The sequence below is a fragment of the Schistocerca cancellata genome, chromosome 6 (genome assembly GCF_023864275.1).
Source record: "Schistocerca cancellata isolate TAMUIC-IGC-003103 chromosome 6, iqSchCanc2.1, whole genome shotgun sequence".
NCBI classification, from domain to species: domain Eukaryota; kingdom Metazoa; phylum Arthropoda; class Insecta; order Orthoptera; family Acrididae; genus Schistocerca; species Schistocerca cancellata.
This window is the reverse complement of record NC_064631.1, coordinates 19,035,203-19,055,253: the sequence shown is the minus strand read 5'-3', so window position 1 is coordinate 19,055,253 and position 20,051 is coordinate 19,035,203. Positions and strand designations below refer to the sequence as shown.

General features: G+C 42.0%; 1 protein-coding gene across 1 annotated transcript in view; it reads left to right on the top strand.

Annotated features, from left to right (window-relative positions):
- The window catches only part of LOC126191144 (Down syndrome cell adhesion molecule-like protein Dscam2), a 395,591-nt gene that overhangs the window by 171,129 nt on the left and 204,411 nt on the right, over positions 1 to 20,051 (top strand). Inside the window, exons 13-14 of the mRNA XM_049931899.1 lie at positions 8,051 to 8,170; positions 19,238 to 19,411. Coding sequence (XP_049787856.1) covers positions 8,051 to 8,170; positions 19,238 to 19,411 — 294 coding nt within the window. The remainder of the gene's footprint in view (positions 1 to 8,050; positions 8,171 to 19,237; positions 19,412 to 20,051) is intronic.

Sequence of the window (20,051 nt, the reverse complement as noted above, 5' to 3'; positions counted from 1 at the left end):
CCATTTCTGAAATATGTGTGATCAGTGTTGTGAAGACAATTTTGCAACACCCTGTATTTTCCATACTTCTTTATTGAGACAGTGAGAAACCATGACACCGCCCTGCCACCAGACAACTGAATGTCTTAAATGTCATTTGCCTTCTATTTATTGAGCTGTATAAAGCTGATTTCATTTACTTTCATTTTCCTTGCTGCTAATTAATACACTCCTGGAAATTGAAATAAGAACACCGTGAATTCATTGTCCCAGGAAGGGGAAACTTTATTGACACATTCCTGGGGTCAGATACATCACATGATCACACTGACAGAACCACAGGCACATAGACACAGGCAACAGAGCATGCACAATGTCGGCACTAGTACAGTGTATATCCACCTTTCGCAGCAATGCAGGCTGCTATTCTCCCATGGAGACGATCGTAGAGATGCTGGATGTAGTCCTGTGGAACGGCTAGCCATGCCATTTCCACCTGGTGCCTCAGTTGGACCAGCGTTCGTGCTGGACATGCAGACCGCGTGAGACGACGCTTCATCCAGTCCCAAACATGCTCAATGGGGGACAGATCCGGAGATCTTGCTGGCCAGGATAGTTGACTTACACCTTCTTGAGCACGTTGGGTGGCACGGGATACATGCAGACGTGCATTGTCCTGTTGGAACAGCAAGTTCCCTTGCCGGTCTAGGAATGGTAGAACGATGGGTTCGATGACGGTTTGGATGTACCGTGCACTATTCAGTGTCCCCTCGACGATCACCAGTGGTGTACGGCCAGTGTAGGAGATCGCTCCCCACACCATGATGCCGGGTGTTGGCCCTGTGTGCCTCGGTCGTATGCAGTCCTGATTGTGGCACTCACCTGCACGGCGCCAAACACGCATACGACCATCATAGGCACCAAGGCAGAAGCGACTCTCATCGCTGAAGACGACACGTCTCCATTCGTCCCTCCATTCACGCCTGCCGCGACACCACTGGAGGCGGGCTGCACGATGTTGGGGCGTGAGCGGAAGACGGCCTAACGGTGTGCGGGACCGTAGCCCAGCTTCATGGAGACGGTTGCGAATGGTCCTCGCCGATACCCCAGGAGCAACAGTGTCCCTAATTTGCTGGCGGTGTGGTCCCCTACGGCACTGCGTAGGATCCTACGGTCTTGGCGTGCATCCGTGCGTCGCTGCGGTCCGGTCCCAGGTCGACGGGCACGTGCACCTTCCGCCGACCACTGGTGACAACATCGATGTACTGTGGAGACCTCACGCCCCACGTGTTGAGCAATTCGGCGGTACGTCCACCCGGCCTTCCGCATGCCCACTATACGCCCTCGCTCAAAGTCCGTCAACTGCACATACGGTTCACGTCCACGCTGTTGCGGCATGCTACCAGTGTTAAAGACTGCGATGGAGCTCCGTATGCCACGGCAAACTGGCTGACACTGACGGCGGCAGTGCACAAATGCTGCGCAGCTAGCGCCATTCGACGGCCAACACCGCGGTTCCTGGTGTGTCCGCTGTGCCGTGCGTGTGATCATTGCTTGTACAGCCCTCTCACAGTGTCCGGAGCAAGTATGGTGGGTCTGACACACCGGTGTCAGTGTGTTCTTTTTTCCATTTCCAGGAGTGTACTATGTCTTAATATGAATGTCTCTCGAATGCACTTTCGCAAATCCTTGCTACTGTCATGTGTAATATATATCTGCTGATTGGTGGGAGGCACACAGCCATTAGCATTATTAGCACTGAAACGCGAGTGAGGAAACATTCCCCCTCTAATGTCACTGCTGCTCATGGAACAGACTGTTTGTTTCTGGGATAATAATCCGATTTGACCCACATGTCTGGGGTTTTTGAAATTTTTGTCTGGGGGTCAGCATTTTACGTGATGGCAGGCCTACTCCAGTGATACATCAGGTTAATTAGTTATGCACTAATGGGTGCTGGAACAGTTTAATCTACAACAGTATATTAATCAATTTTAAATGATGAAAAGAAAAATCACCCCATTCACTTCATAATTAAATGAACATGTATACTGCTTATGTTAACATTGGCATACCCCTGATATATGTCTTCACTTAGGACCACCCTCTGTCAGTATAATGTAGCACTGCTTTAGTTCAACTAATTAAATTATTGCAGGCTGGTTTCACTCAGAAAAATGAATGGATAACTCTGTCAGCTAAAAATTAAAGAGTGGTTTCAGTTAAAAGAATGAGTAAATGGTCCAATGGACAGAAAAACTACTGATTGTTTTCACTTGAAAAGAAAGACTGAATAATTCAGTCAATATGCAAAGCTACAACAGTGTCCAATTTTTTCATTCGGTTTCTCCCACTGACTGTTTGCACTCAAAACAAATGAACAATAATGCAAATGACAGGTAAAACTACAATGGACTGACACAATTATTTTCATTCGGTTGCTCCCACACATTAGTTTCATTCAAAGGAATGAATGAGTAGTCCAACCAACTGAACAAATGTTTTCATTCAGTTGCCCCAGAAGATGGGTTTCATTCAAAACAATGAATGAGTAGCCCAACTGACTGAATTGATTGTTTTCCATTCTGTTGCTCCCACAGACTACTTTCACTCAAAAGAATGAATGAATAATTGAACTGATATGTATAACTACAACCGAGTGAGTCAGTTGTTTTCCAACAGCCAAATGAACCGATCGTTTTCATTCAGTTCTTCCTAGCACTATACTCTCTTCTATCTGACAAGTGATCCAGCAACAACAGTAACACAATACTGAACACTAAGGTTCTTTCCCAGAAGTTGACATTTGACTACCACCAATGGAAACAATAAATTGTTGTTGTAAAGATGTTGTAAGGAAGATGTGGTTCAGTTGCACCCAGATTTAGATTCAGACCAAGTAGTTGGATTTTTAAGAAAAACTTGTAGCAGAGTATGAATATACCTATGTAAAAACTGGGAAGTACTATTTATTTTCTAGTGTCAATGAGAATTATAAACTCTGCATTTTTCACTGTCATGCATGTTGATTACCACTCTCCTGCAAGTCGCGTAGTGCACAGTGTGACAGTCACTGCTGATGTGTTTTGCACTAGTGCCTGAGAGCACCTCCAGACCTTGACAAAACTCTTGTGCATAGCATATGGAATTCACCCCTAAAGTTGTCAATGAACTATCAAATCCCACACCTGCAGGTAACTAGTGCATGCTGACCAGCAGAGGTAGGCAGCAGAGGTAATGCATAAACGTCCTCAGTGACATCTCATCAAATGCATGGAGAGAAAGCTTGTTACCACAAGTACAATGATACTGTGAATAAATGCTAAGGCAGTTGTTTGAGTTGTCAGCATTTGCTATTATCTACAGTCCCTAGAAAGACTACAATGGAGCCCCTGTGCAGACTGCACAGCAATTACTCCTAAGGTGTCTATGGTCTATCCAGTTGCTCCTATGAAAGTAATGAGCATTTACTGGCAGTGGGAATCTGTGTTAGAGCTTCCATGGTAATGCCAGAGTATTCACCAATGTGAATACTCTAGTATGAGTACCATTCGTTGCACTAGGGTTGTCCTTGAACGAGGGGCAACCTGTGTTTAACACTGAATACATCAAACAAATTTGAACCCTGGGGCTGCACTAACATATGGATGTGTCAACGGCATTGCCTCCTCGTGGTCCCCTTTGAGTTCTGGTCAGCAGTTTTGTTACTGCTGGATAGTGATTAATAGTGGTAAACTACAGAGGATCCAAAACTTCAGTAAGGCAGTAAGTAGCAAAGAATTAAAGATGTTGTTGTGGCTTTAGTCCTGAGACTGGTTTGATGCAGCTCTCCATGCTTCTCGATCCTGTGCAAGTTTCTTCATCTCCCAGTACCTACTGCAACCTACATCCTTCTGAATCTGCTTAGTGTATTCATCTCTTGGTCTCCCTCTATGATTTTTACCCTCCACGCTGCCCTCCAATACTAAACTGGTGATCCCTTGATGCCTCAGAACATGTCCTACCAACCGATCCTTTCTTCTAGTCAAGTTGTGCCACAAACTTCTCTTCTCCCCAATCCTATTCAATACTTCCTCATTAGTTATGTGATCTACCCATCTAATCTTCAACATTCTTCTGTAGCACCACATTTTGAAAGCTTCTATTCTCTTCTTGTCCAAACTATTTATCGTCCATGTTTCACTTCCATACATGGCTACACTCCATACAAATACTTTCAGAAACGACTTCCTGACACTTAAACCTATACTCGATGTTAACAAATTTCTCTTCTTCAGAAATGCTTTCCTTGCCATTGCCAGTCTACATTTTATATCCTCTCTACTTCGACCATCATCAGTTATTTTGCTCCCCAAATAGCAGAACTCCTTTACTACTTTAAGTGTCTCATTTCCTAATCTAATTCCATCAGCATCACCCGACTTAATTCAACTACATTTCATTATCCTCGTTTTGCTTTTGTTTATGTTCATCTTATATCCTCCTTTCAAGACACTATCCATTCCGTTTAACTGCTCTTCCAAGTCCTTTACTGTCTCTGACAGAATTACAATGTCATCGGCGAACCTTAAAGCATTTATTTCTTCTCCATGGATTTTAATACCTACTCCAAATTTTTCTTTTGTTTCCTTTACTGCTTGCTCAATATACAGATTGAACAACATCGGGGAGAGGCTACAACCCTGTCTCACTCCCTTCCCAACCACTGCTTCCCTTTCATGCCCCTCGACTCTTATAACTGCCATCTGGTTTCTGTACAAATTGTAAATAGCCTTTCGCTCCCTGTATTTTACCCCTGCCACCTTCAGAATTTGAAAGAGAGTATTCCAGTCAACATTGTCAAAAGCTTTCTCTAAGTCTACAAATGCTAGGAACGTAGGTTTGCCTTTCCTTAATCTTTCTTCTAAGATAAGTCGTAGGGTTAGTATTGCCTCACGTGTTCCAATATTTCAACGGAATCCAAACTGATCTTCCCCGAGGTCGGCTTCTTCTAGATTTTCCATTTGTCTGTAAAGAATTCATGTTAGTATTTTGCAGCTGTGACTTATTAAACTGATAGTTCGGTAATTTTCACATCTGTCAACACCTGCTTTCTTTAGAATTGGAATTATTATATTCTTCTTGAAGTCTGAGAGTATTTCGCCTGTCTCATACATCTTGCTCACCAGATGGTAGAGTTTTGTCAGGACTGGCTCTCCCAAGGCTATCAGTAGTTCTAATGGTATGTTGTCTACTCCCGGAGCTTTGTTGCAACTCAGGTCTTTCAGTGCTCTCTCAAACTCTTCACGCAGTATCATATCTCCCATTTCATCTTCATCTACATCCTCCTCCATTTCCATAATATTGTCTTCAAGAACATCACCCTTGTAAAGGCCCTCTATATACTCCTTCCGCTGTTCTGCTTTCCCTTCTTTGCTTAGAACTGGGTATCCATCTGGGCTCTTGATATTCATGCAAGTGGCTCTCTTTTCTCCAAAGGCCTCTTTAATTTTCCTGTAGGCAGTATCTATCTTACCCCTAGTGAGATAAGCCTCTACATCCTTACATTTGTCCTCTAACCATCCCTGCTTAGCCATTTTCCACTTCCTGTCGATCTCATTTTTGAGACGTTTGTATTCCTTTTTGCCTTTACTGGATTTTTATTTTTTCTCCTTTGATCAATTAAATTCAGTATTTCATCTGTCACCCAAGGATTTCTACTAGCCCTCGTCTTTTTACCTACTTGATCCTCTGCAGCCTTCACTACCTCATCCCTCAAAGCTACCCATTCTTCTTCTACTGTGTTTCTTTCCCCCATTCTTGTCAATTTTTCCCTTATGCTCTCCCTGAAACTCTGTATAACCTCTGGTTTAATCAGTTTATCCAGGTCCCATCTCCTTAAATTCCCACCTTTTTGCAGTTTCTTCAGTTTTAATCTACAGCTCATAACCAATAGATTGTGGTCAGAGTCCACATCTGCCCCTGGAAATGTCTTACAATTTAAAACCTGGTTCCTAAATCTCTGTCTTACCATTATATAATCTGTCTGAAACCTGTCAGTATCTCCAGGCTTCTTCAATGTATACAGCCTCCTTTTACGATTCTTGAACCAAGTGTTAGCTATGATTAAGTTGTGCTCTGTGCAAAATTCTAGCAGGTGGCTTCCTCTTTCATTTCTTCCCCCCAATCCATATTCACCTATTACGTTTCCTTCTCTTCCTTTTCCTACTATCGAATTCCAGTCACCCATGACTATTAAATTTTCTTCTTCTTTCACTATCTGAATAATTTCTTTTATCTCATCATACATTTCTTCAATTATTTCGTCATCTGCAGAGCTAGTTGCCATATAGACTTGTACTACTGTCATAGGCGTGGGCTTCGTGTCTATCTTGGCCACAATAATGAGTTCACTATGTTGTTTGTAGTGGCTTACCCGAACTGCTATTTTTTTATTCATAATTAAACCTACTCCTGCATTACCCCTATTTGATTTTGTATTTATAACCCTTATTCACCTGACCAAAAGTCTTGTTCCTCCTGCCACCGAACTTCGCTAATTCCCACTATATCTAACTTTAAACATCCATTTCCCTTTTTAAATTTTCTAATGTACCTGCCCGATTAAGGGATCTGACATTCCACGCTCCAATCCGTAGAACGCCAGTTTTCTTTCTCCTGATAATGACATCCTCTCGAGTAGTCCCCGCCTGGAGATCCGAATGGGGGACTATTTTACTTCCGGAATGTTTTACCCAAGAGGATGCCATCATCATTTAACCATACAGTAAAGCTGCATGCCCTTGGGAAAAATTACGGCCGTAGTTTCCCCCTTGCTTTCAGCTGTTCGCAATACCAGCACAGCAAGGCCGTTTTGGTTAGTGTTACAAGGCCAGATCAGTCAATCATCCAGACTGTTGCCCCTGCAACTACTGAAAAGGCTGCTGCCCCTCTTCAGGAACCACCCGTTTGTCTGGCCTCTCAACAAATACCCCTCCGTTGTGGTTGCAGCTACGGTACGGCTATATGTCTCGCTGAGGCACGCAAGCCTCCCCACCAACAGCAAGGTCCATGGTTCATGGGGGTAGGGAATGAAAGATAAATAAATAAAATAGTGGGAAGTCCATGCTGGAATAACAACAATATTATGAAAAGGGTGCATTGCTACTTATCATAAGGAGCTTTTCTTGGTGGGAACTAAGCAATACAAGATATTCTTAATGTAGAAGAGAATCAAGGCTTTCAAATTAGGTATGTGCATGTAGTTTTTTCCAAATCTTAAATTTTGCCCATTACCTTAAATAAAATGTTTTTAAGCAAAGTGCCTCAAGTCTCAGCTACATTAATAATACAGATTATAAAAATTAAGCTTATTCAGAATTTTTTGTTATTACACACATGGCTGTACATTTCTTACATGAGAAAGATTTGCTTATTGCAATACTAAAATGGAATAATTACAGCAATTTAAGGTTTATCAGATTTATATGTTGCTATTTAGAAACATTTCAATTGTATTATGAAAACAGATCCTTTGTTTAACTGCTCTAACATGTTGATTTTATTGTAATTTTCAAATTTTCTAATATTGTTTGTATTTTATGTTGACAGCAACTGACAGACGTCATCTTTCTTCAATAAAATTGCTTGTCTCTGATAATCAAATACAATAACTGATTACAAAATGTTAATAAATATTCCTCCATATAGGCAACAACCATGTCAATTATAGCATTATTTCAGAATTTTTAATAATTGAACAAAATACTATTTCAAATTAATATGAAAGTTTTTGGAAATTGACTTTCAAAGATCCCTGTGTAAAAGTTTATTGATTAGCCCATGACAATAACTATCTCTATTTGTTTTATTCAAATGGAATAAATATTCAAATCATTTAATTTCCCATGGACACCAGTAGGTTTAGAAACAAAAATAGGCAAGTGGGTGCACATTTGCTGGTGTGGTACATTATCTATACTGTATGCATTTTTTCCAATTACTAAAGTATCTGTGCATGTGTATGAATGAATGAGAGCTAACAAAAAATTTGTAGGATAGAGAAAAACTAATTTATTGCTGTTTTTTTCAGTACCACCACATTGGACAGTAGAACCAACTGATGCAAATGTTGCCTCTGGTCAAGATGTTACATTGCACTGCCAAGCTGATGGCTACCCGGTTCCTAGTATTACATGGAGAAAAGCAGTTGGTAATTACACTGTAAATCCTATTTATGTTTATTCTCCTGTGCTCTTGATGATATTAAGAGCATTACATATATTAAAACTCAGTGCCCTGCTATGAGGTTGTTGGTCATGGAAATTTAAACTTTGTACAGTTGTAATTAAGTAGGAAGTAATATTTGCTAGGGTAAAAAGATTTGTATAAGGGCTATAAGTGGTTTGGTGGCTAAGTAAGTAATTGTCAGGCTATCATCCAAAGGCCTTTAATTCAGTTGTCTGTCAGTCTGCAGATTTTTTCTGTCAGTTATCAGTTATTTCACCCATGACAGTGATTTTTAATGTCAAAAATGTGAAGATAAGCTATGTTTTGGAATTGATATTACACTGTAGCTCTTCTCAATACTGGTAGAGTGTCAGAGGAAATCAAGGTTATGCCAGCCCCAGTAGGACCAGAGTTATTAAAGCAAAATTTTGTTCAAAGCAACCTCCAGATTGTGGACAGCTTTATTTTTATTGAAGGCTGTATACTTCTCATACATTTGCTATGCTTTGTTACCAGTTGCATAGAAACTTTATCGCCTTGATTTTGGATGTATCATCAAAATTATCATAATTAATTTTTTTCACTATATTTGGCAAGTATCAGTTCTTGTGTACAAGCTACACAGTCAATAAATTATTGTGCTATGTACACTGACACTCCTTTTGTGTTCTAGTACTGAGACCAATAATTCTGTATGAGAATGTAGAAATTCTAGAGTGAACTTCACCACTTTGGGACTCGGTGGTGAAGGAAGAAGTGGAAATTTGTTTGGCTCGGGATTTAATTAGTGGAGATTGCAGTTTCTGCTTGGACAAAGCATGGAATTCAGCACTTTCTTTGATCAACTTGCAAAGAGATCACTACTGTGCATATCCTATTGGTACATCGATATCCCAACATGGATCAAGTGTCTAACCAACAACATCTGAAGCCCTTGTGTATTGTGTGGCTGCAAGCACATTGATGGCTTTCGTATTTAAAATAACAAATGCGCCCACTCAGAAGATGGCCAAAAGGTATATGGCTGAAATATAAATACACTCCTGGAAGTTGAAATAAGAACACCGTGAATTCATTGTCCCAGGAAGGGGAAACTTTATTGACACATTCCTGGGGTCAGATACATCACATGATCACACTGACAGAACCACAGGCACATAGACACAGGCAACAGAGCATGCACAATGTCGGCACTAGTACAGTGTATATCCACCTTTCGCAGCAGTGCAGGCTGCTATTCTCCCATGGAGACGATCGTAGAGATGCTGGATGTAGTCCTGTGGAACGGCTTGCCATGCCATTTCCACCTGGCGCCTCAGCTGGACCAGCGTTCGTGCTGGACGTGCAGACCGCGTGAGACGACGCTTCATCCAGTCCCAAACATGCTCAATGGGGGACAGATCCGGAGATCTTGCTGGCCAGGGTAGTTGACTTACACCTTCTAGAGCACGTTGGGTGGCACGGGATACATGCGGACGTGCATTGTCCTGTTGGAACAGCAAGTTCCCTTGCCGGTCTAGGAATGGTAGAACGATGGGTTCGATGACGGTTTGGATGTACCGTGCACTATTCAGTGTCCCCTCGACGATCACCAGTGGTGTACGGCCAGTGTAGGAGATCGCTCCCCACACCATGATACCGGGTGTTGGCCCTGTGTGCCTTGGTCATATGCAGTCTTGATTGTGGCGCTCACCTGCATGGCGCCAAACACGCATACGACCATCATTGGCACCAAGGCAGACGCGACTCTCATCACTGAAGACGACACGTCTCCATTCGTCCCTCCATTCACGCCTGTCGCGACACCACTGGAGGCGGGCTGCACGATGTTGGGGCGTGAGCGGAAGACGGCCTAACGGTGTGCGGGACCGTAGCCCAGCTTCATGGAGACGGTTGCGAATGGTCCTCGCCGATACCCCAGGAGCAACAGTGTCCCTAATTTGCTGGGAAGTGGCGGTGCGATCCCCTACGGCACTGCGTAGGATCCTACGGTCTTGGTGTGCATCCGTGTGTCGCTGCGGTGTGGTCCCAGGTCGACGGGCACGTGCACCTTCCGCCGACCACTGGCGACAACATCGATGTACTGTGGAGACCTCACGCCCCACGTGTTGAGCAATTCGGCGGTACGTCCACCCGGCCTTCCGCATGCCCACTATACGCCCTCGCTCAAAGTCCGTCAACTGCACATACGGTTCACGTCCACGCTGTCGTGGCATGCTACCAGTGTTAAAGACTGCGATGGAGCTCCGTATGCCACGGCAAACTGGCTGACACTGACGGCGGCGGTGCACAAATGCTGCGCAGCTAGCGCCATTCGATGGCCAACACCGCGGTTCCTGGTGTGTCCGCTGTGCCGTGCGTGTGATCATTGCTTGTACAGCCCTCTCGCAGTGTCCGGAGCAAGTATGGTGGGTCTGACACACCGGTGTCACTGTGTTCTTTTTTCCATTTCCAGGAGTGTAGCAGAAATGGAGTTTCTGCATCTGCATACCCAAAATCTAATGGCTCAGTCAATATGACATTAAAATATGAAGATTTACATAAACTACTTTTCAGTTTTCTTGACTATCCTCTCATTCATTGAAGTTAACCTCTAAGAAAACACAGATCATTTGTAGCTGTTGTAACATTATACAGACACACTATCAGAAGTAACACCAACCACGCTTTATTCTGCTTCCACATGTAGAGATCCACAATAACACTGTATAAGTATAGAACAGTACAAAGTCTCATAACTATAGAACACATCAATATGCAGTCTTGTAGATGAGTGTACAATAAGCCAGTGAACATAAGTGAACCCAATAGCTTGGTGCAACGGGCTTATATTGGGCTCCCTCCCCCCTACCCTCAAAACTCCCAGACCTACTACCAGACCTACCCTGTCCCCACCATTTTCCTCCATGCTCTCACAAGCAGAAATACACTTTCCCCCACTCCACTGACACTGTATACAGAAGTAGCAGTGACAGTGTTTATTCTTTGACTTTTGTACAGCTTACTCTTGTCTGTGTACAGTAATGTATTCTCATGCCCGTAAATTGAGCATGTAATTCAAGAAAATAATATTCTTATGTTCCAGTGGTTCTCTGTTAGGAACTGCAACAATGGCTAAGCCAATGAATTTGTGCTGCCCAAACTCTGTATGACTATTGCAGCCACTTTTGACAATGATAGAACTCAGTGCAAGCAGCAATAACATGAGTACATTTACAATAATAGTTAGAGAGCTGGTAACACTTTTCACCAAAACAGAGACTGGCAGATGAGCCTGCTGAAACAAAAGGTGATATACACAATAAGAAGTCTAATAAAAATGTAAATTGGGTTCAGTGACTCCAGAAGCTTGAAAATGTTGCCAAAGTCATTTTTCACAATCATACAGAGGAAATGGTGGGGGTCGCATCAGTGGCTGTGGAACCTGGTGTGCCTACCTGCTGCCAAATTGTCATGGAGAGAGCCTGCTGCTGGTCAGTGAGAGTTCGCTGTTGTTCCACAAGAGATTGGAAAACTTCTTCCACTCACACATTCGCTGTAAATCACACCAAAGAGATGAAACACTCAGAGTATGCCATCATCATCCTCAAGTATGTTTCAACATTATACAGACACAATATCAGAAGTAACACCAACCAAGTTTTATTCTGCTTCCACATGAAGAGATCCAAAGTTACACAGAATGAAGTATAAAGAGTACAAAGTCTCATCACTACAGAACACATCAAAATACAGTCTCGTAGGTGGACTTACAATAAGCAAGTAAACATAAGTGAGGGCAAGGGTGCGGAGTGATAGGCTTATATTGGGCTGTTGTGCACACAGCACAGTAATTGCTGCAACATCTGTCCAGATTACAAGGCAACCTCTCTAGGCTGGCCCTAGAGGCACTTGTATCATGCACTGTCTGATTACTCACGTTCACACTAACCAACTGTGAAATACAGATACTTTTGCTACCTTCATTACTTTTAAGACTGTAGGTGGCATAAGAAAACTGCAAAGTGCCAAACAATGGTACATTTATCTGTATCCCTGACATTCTTCAACCATATTTTGAAATTCCTTGAGAATATTGATAAAAAGATTAAAATCGGAGGTTACACTTAAATACCTCCCCCCATGAACCATGGACCTTGCCGTTGGTGGGGAGGCTTGCGTGCCTCAGCGATACAGATGGCCGTACCGTAGGTGCAACCACAACGGAGGGGTATCGGTTGAGAGGCCAGACAAACATGAGGTTCCTGAAGAGGAGCAGCAGCCTTTTCAGTAGTTGCAGGGGCAACAGTCTGGATGATTGACTGATCTGGCCTTGTAACACTAACCAAAACGGCCTTGCTGTGCTGGTATTGCGAACAGCTGAAAGCAAGGGGGAAACTACGGCCGTAATTTTTCCCAAGGGCATGCAGCTTTACTGTATGGTTAAATGATGATGGCATCCTCTTGGGTAAAACATTCCGGAAGTAAAATAGTCCCCCATTCGGATCTCCGGGCGGGGACTACTCGAGAGGATGTCATTATCAGGAGAAAGAAAACTGGCGTTCTACGGATTGGAGCGTGGAATGTCAGATCCCTTAAGCGGGCAGGTAGGTTAGAAAATTTAAAAAGGGAAATGGATAGGTTAAAGTTAGATATAGTGGGAATTAGTGAAGTTCGTTGGCAGGAGGAACAAGACTTTTGGTCAGGTGATTACAGGGTTATAAATACAAAATCAAATAGGGGTAATGCAGGAGTAGGTTTAATAATGAATAAAAAAATAGGAGTGCGGGTTAGCTACTACAAACAGCATAGTGAACGCATTATTGTGGCCAAGATAGACACAAAGCCCATGCCTACTACAGTAGTACAAGTTTATATGCCAACTAGCTCTGCAGATGATGAAGAAATAGATGAAATGTATGACGAGATAAAAGAAATTATTCAGGTAGTGAAGGGAGACGAAAATTTAATAGTCATGGGTGACTGGAATTCGTCAGTAGGAAAAGGGAGAGAAGGAAACATAGTAGGTGAATATGGATTGGGGGAAAGGAATGAAAGAGGAAGCCGCCTTGTAGAGTTCTGCACAGAGCATAACTTAATCATAGCCAACACTTGGTTCAAGAATCATAAAAGAAGGTTGTATACCTGGAAGACTCCTGGAGATACTAAAAGGTATCAGATAGATTATATAATGGTAAGACAGAGATTTAGGAACCAGGTTTTAAATTGTAAGACATTTCCAGGGGCAGATGTGGACTCTGACCACAATCTATTGGTTATGACCTGTAGATTAAAACTGAAGAAACTGCAAAAAGGTGGGAATTTAAGGAGATGGGACCTGGATAAACTGAAAGAACCAGAGGTTGTAGAGAGTTTCAGGGAGAGCATAAGGGAACAATTGACAGGAATGGGGGAAAGAAATACAGTAGAAGAAAAATGGGTAGCTCTGAGGGATGAAGTAGTGAAGGCAGCAGAGGATCAAGTAGGTAAAAAGACGAGGGCTAATAGAAATCCTTGGGTAACAGAAGAAATATTGAATTTAATTGATGAAAGGAGAAAATATAAAAATGCAGTAAATGAAGCAGGCAAAAAAGAATACAAACGTCTCAAAAATGATATCGACAGGAAGTGCAAAATGGCTAAGCAGGGATGGCTAGAGGACAAATGTAAGGATGTAGAGGCTTGTCTCACTAGGGGTAAGATAGATACTGCCTACAGGAAAATTAAAGAGACCTTTGGAGAGAAGAGAACCACTTGTATGAATATCAAGAGCTCAGATGGCAACCCAGTTCTAAGCAAAGAAGGGAAGGCAGAAAGGTGGAAGGAGTATATACAGGGTTTATACAAGGGCGATGTACTTGAGGACAATATTATAGAAATGGAAGAGGATGTAGATGAAGACAAAATGGGAGATAAGATACTGCGTGAAGAGTTTGACAGAGCACTGAAAGACCTGAGTCGAAACAAGGCCCCGGGAGTAGACAACATTCCATTTGAACTACTGATGGCCTCGGGAGAGCCAGTCCTGACAAAACTCTACCATCTGGTGAGCACGATGTATGAGACAGGCGAAATACCCTCAGACTTCAAGAAGAATATAATAATTCCAATCCCAAAGAAAGCAGGTGTTGACAGATGTGAAAATTACCGAACTATCAGTTTAATAAGTCACAGCTGCAAAATACTGACGCGAATTCTTTACAGACGAATGGAAAAACTGGTAGAAGCCGACCTCGGAGAAGATCAGTTTGGATTCCGTAGAAATGTTGGAACACGTGAGGCAATACTGACCTTACGACTTATCTTAGAAGAAAGATTAAGGAAAGGCAAACCTACGTTTCTAGCATTTGTAGACTTAGAGAAAGCTTTTGACAATGTTGACTGGAATACTCTCTTTCAAATTCTGAAGGTGGCAGGGGTAAAATACAGGGAGCGAAACGCTATTTACAGTTTGTACAGAAACCAGATGGCAGTTATAAGAGTCGAGGGGCATGAAAGGGAAGCAGTGATTGGGAAGGGACTGAGACAGGGTTGTAGCCTCTCCCCGATGTTATTCAATCTGTATATTGAGCAAGCAGTAAAGGAAACAAAAGAAAAATTCGGAATAGGTATTAAAATTCATGGAGAAGAAGTAAAAACTTTGAGGTTCGCCGATGACATTGTAATTCTGTCAGAGACAGCAAAGGACTTGGAAGAGCAGTTGAACGGAATGGACAGTGTCTTGAAAGGAGGATATAAGATGAACATCAACAAAAGCAAAACGAGGATAATGGAATGCAGTCAAATTAAGTCGGGTGATGCTGATGGAATTAGATTAGGAAATGAGACACTTAAAGTAGTAAAGGAGTTTTGCTATTTAGGGAGTAAAATAACCGATGATGGTCGAAGTAGAGAGGATATAAAATGTAGACTGGCAATGGCAAGGAAAGCGTTTCTCAAGAAGAGGAATTTGTTAACATCGGGTATAGATTTAAGTGTCAGGAAGTCGTTTCTGAAAGTATTTGTATGGAGTGTAGCCATGTATGGAAGTGAAACATGGACGATAACTAGTTTGGACAAGAAGAGAATAGAAGCTTTCAAAATGTGGTGCTACAGAAGAATGCTGAAGATAAGGTGGGTAGATCACGTAACTAATGAGGAGGTACTGAATAGGATTGGGGAGAAGAGAAGTCTGTGGCACAACTTGACTAGAAGAAGGGATCGGTTGGTAGGACATGTTTTGAGGCATCAAGGGATCACAAATTTAGCATTGGAGGGCAGTGTGGAGGGTAAAAATCGTAGAGGGAGACCAAGAGATGAATACACTAAGCAGATTCAGAAGGATGTAGGTTGCAGTAGATACTGGGAGATGAAGAAGCTTGCACAGGATAGAGTAGCATGGAGAGCTGCATCAAACCAGTCTCAGGACTGAAGACCACAACAACAACAAAACACTTAAATACCATCCTTCATGCTGATGACACTATGTTTCTCCTTGACTCTTTTTGGACAGAGTAAATATAGCAATGTAGAGTTTGAACTTAAAATCAATTTCCAGAAACCAGTATTAATATTTGTCAACCAGAAAAAAATAACTAAAACAGTTATAAACTTAGATGAATATGTACTAACAAAAGTGACCAAAACAAATGCCGCTGCCCCGAAGTCATCTTTGTCACCGTGGCCTTCGCCCTGGGAGCATTCGTGCTGACTTTGCGGGACCTTTTTTAGGTACTTATTGGCTCCTCGTAATTGACGCCTACTCTAACTTTCCTTTCATTGTCCGTTGCACGTCGCCTACCACCGCAGCAACCACAAGCGCTATCGCCCACATTTTTTCTTTGGAAGGCCTTCCCTCTACTCTTGATACTGATAATGGTCCACAATTTGCCTCTTCCGAATTTCTGGTTTTTTGCGCTTGTCACGGCGTTAGGCATGTCACGGCCCCTCCGTTCCATCCACAATCAAACGGTGAGGCTGAATGACTGGTCCGTAAGTTTAAGGCTCAGATGCAGAAACTCCTGACTTCTTCTGCTGCTGATGATGCGCTTTTCCAGTTTCTGGCTTCTTACCGTTTCACCCCCATGGGTGACCACAGCCCGGCTGAGCTCTTACATGGCTGACAGCCCCGCATGCTATTTCATCTTCTGCGGCCTTCCACCTTACAGCCGCGGGCGTCTTCGCTTGGCCGGTTCACCGCCGACGACCTTGTCTGGGTACGTGGATATGGCAGTCAGCCAAAATGGAGTCCGGGCCACATCTTAAGACACCGTGGCCGACGCCTGTATGAAATCCAGATGGACGTGGGTGTTGCAGTGCATCATTCGGACCAGCTTCAGCCTCGTGTGCCAGCAACGCCTGTTCCGAATGCCGCTGCACCACCTTCAGCTCTACCTGACACTCGGGATCTTGGCATCTCTCGTTACTCATAACGCAGCCCTCTCACTGTCATCTCGGTGCCAGTACAAGAACGGACGCCACCAGGAGACGTGTCCATGCAAGAACCGGATGACCATCATCTGTCGGAGCCAATCTACTTGCCTCCTCCTCCTACGGGCGCCGACACATCGCCCATGTCTCCTTTTATATCAACTGGACTTGCCGGAATGGGCAGATTGGCGCACGGGGCCCTAGCAGATTCGACCCCTACGTCTCCTGTCATCTCAACCCGTTATCATTGGGGACACTTCCGTCTGTACGGGAAGCCTCCTCCTCGAGACTTTATGGCCGGTCACGCAACCCCTATGGACGTTAGCAATCTACTGGCCACCTCCATCAAGACCAGTGAAAAAATTTCAAAGGGGGGAAAAGTGCTGTGACTCGCCAATCATTCAAAGTGCCGCCGCACAATTACACGTGTCCTCTACATACGGTGCTGTCTGCCAACCATGCAGCATCTGCGCCACCTAAGCGGCCAGCCAGCCAGCCAGCAGCCGCTAGACTTGGACTCAGTGCTCATAAGTGCTCATTCGAATGTGACCGTGTTCACATGTCTTGCTTGGTCAACTTGCTTATATGCGTTGTGTCGTTTTGAAATATATGTGTTCAACTTGATGTTACAACAGTTTGACCTTTCTATTTAGCTTGTTGTCCTATTTCAGTGTAACAATAAAGTAGATAAATATTTAAAGACACAGTTTGGCTTTGTGACAGCAGCTTGTTCTAGACAAGAAATTAAATAAGGTGTATTCTAAAAGTAATGGCCATTTGCTTATGTTTAAATGTTGGCAGCTCAGAATAAAGTCATGCAGTGCTTCTTCAGTTGTGAAGTGCATTTTGTAATTTGTACTTTTTATGCGTAGCTGCTCATAGTCACCAGGAGTTGGGCCTAGTTTATGAACCTTTGGTTATTAGTGATAGAAAGGCTAGACAGTGGTGTTAGGACTTTAACTCCATAACATAAAGTTCCAAGTTATTTTGTTTTTATTATTTTGACAGAATCTCAAAATCCAGAGTATACTCAGGCAACTTAAGAACAGACTTTTGAAAAACTAAAACGCCTCTTATACCTATTTCAGTGCTGATAGTTAAACGATTGGCTGCTAAAGAGTCCCTTATTTGTAGCCTGGCTGTCATGTTCTGGTTGAGGTGGTTGCCACTAGGTATCATCTTTGCTGTGTGGAGCTTTGGTTACTCAACAATAAGAGATAAGCTTTCGAGCTCTGTCCTCTATTGTTTAGGCAGTGCTTCTAGCTGCAGTGATCCTTAATTTGACACTGAATTTAGTAGCTCAGAAAGTGAAGAATACTGTGATTTTATTTCATTAGAGACTGAAAGTGATGACAGATTGTCAGATAACTGACAATTGGTTCCCTGTGATATAACATAAATATGTGCACTGTGCCCCATCCAGCTCCTCCAAGATTTATGTTCACAGGAAACTATTGTAAAATACATGGCTCTACTTCATATCTACACAGAAACTGAAAAATTAGTTTAAGTTTTAGGATGTTTTATTCAAAGTCTAGTGCATGAGTATTCCCAGAATGTTATTAATGCTGCTCTTTAAAAATCTGTAACTCATTATTATGTTCTTTAAAAACTATCATTATGTGTCTGTATGTAATGCCTTGGATTATAAGATGTTTTTAATAAAAATTACTATTTTTTGGGTCATAACTCACTAAAAAATCAACAGGTATGGTGTTAAAAGTGGTCATACAAATGTGTATTGTGAAGAGCGGAGTGGCAGACTCTAAACCCTTACCATTGAAATTGTCCAATAAGTGGAAAAAAAACTGTGATCTGATCAACGGTTGATGATTGATACTCTGCCTGATGTATTATTCCTGTGTGGCACATCACGATTGTCATAGAAAAGCTTGGCTATTGCAAACTGTATACAAGGTGTCTACTGAAAATGCTTTCCAGACAGCACAAAGGACAATGAATGCTGAACGTGTGAGCACTTTTGGACTGATATTGACAAGATGGAAGTGATTTGTTTTCCTGTATTATTATGGGCAATGAGATGTGGATTTTGTACACCAACATGGAATGGAAATGACAGTCTGTGTTTTGTAGTCATTAAACTTCATCAAAATAAAAAATACTTCAATAATCGCTTTAATAAGTTGAAAATGATGACTAATGTTTTCTAGAGTGAAAAGAGAATTCTTATGGTTGATGTCATGGATGTGGGCCAACGATTACAGCTGACGTGTAATGAAAAAACAGTCCCCAAACTGATTTATGACACCCAAAATGTTGGAGTGAGAAGTCATTCTCTTCTACTACAGTGTCATTCTCTTCCACTACAATCTGTGTCCACATATTCAGCATTTCTGCTGGGGCCTTATTGACCAACTACCTTACAGCCATGAGCTTTCACTCTATGACTATTACCTCCTCACACATGCCTTATGAAATTATTCTGCACCTAACATCCTTTGTGGAGAATGTATTGGGAACTCTTTCAGTTCACTGCTTTTCATTTTATTTTAGTTTTTGAACCTAAATCCAATTGTTGCTAGCTTATAACAACTTTCATTGATTTTATTCCCTTATTACCCAAGGAAAAAATCACAGTAATCATTGCCTTGCACCAAGAAATAAATGAAATAAATTTTAGTAACCAATCTCTTGTTTGCAGGTTCACATCCTGGTGAATATAAAGAATTTCTATATGAACCAAATGTAAATTTTTACCGTAATGGTTCACTTGAGTTCTTACACATAAGCAAAGACAGTGAAGGATACTACTTATGTGAAGCTAAGAACGAGGTTGGAATTGGAGTCAGCAAAGTCATATTTCTGAAAGTTAATGGTATGTACTGTATTTTGCCATGGTGTTTAATACATTAGATATTCTCATTGGCCTTTAACATCTGACTCTGTACTGTTTTATGCTATTATTTTATAAGAAGCTTATGCCCATATTCAATCCTTGCATATGCAAATGACATACAGACTATACAACTTTTATTTAGAATATATTCATACATGGTGCACATGGTCATACTCAGTTGCAAACTCCAATGTTTCAAGATTTTTTCAGTATTTACAATAAATTTAGATGCCCTTAACCATCTGTTAAACTGTCATCCACACTAGAAGTGATTTTTTAAAAAGCTGCTACAATTATTCTCTTAGCTTAAAACAGGTTGTTATTTCAATGCTGTGTTAATGCTGCTCTGTTTTATTTTTGGTACATTGTTTCTGAAAGTATAAGAGCTCAATCCAATTTATTGATAATGAAAAAGATAAATATTTTGTGTTATTCTATTTCTTCCCATCAGAGTTCATTGCACAGTTCTTATCCTGGTAGCCAAAGCACCAATCATAAAACTGTGGCACAGTCTATTTAAAATAAAAATAAGTTTACAAGTCTTCATTGGAAACATAAAATATCATGTATTAGTCACTAAGAAGTGAAGAAGACAGGACATCAACTTCAGCTTATACAA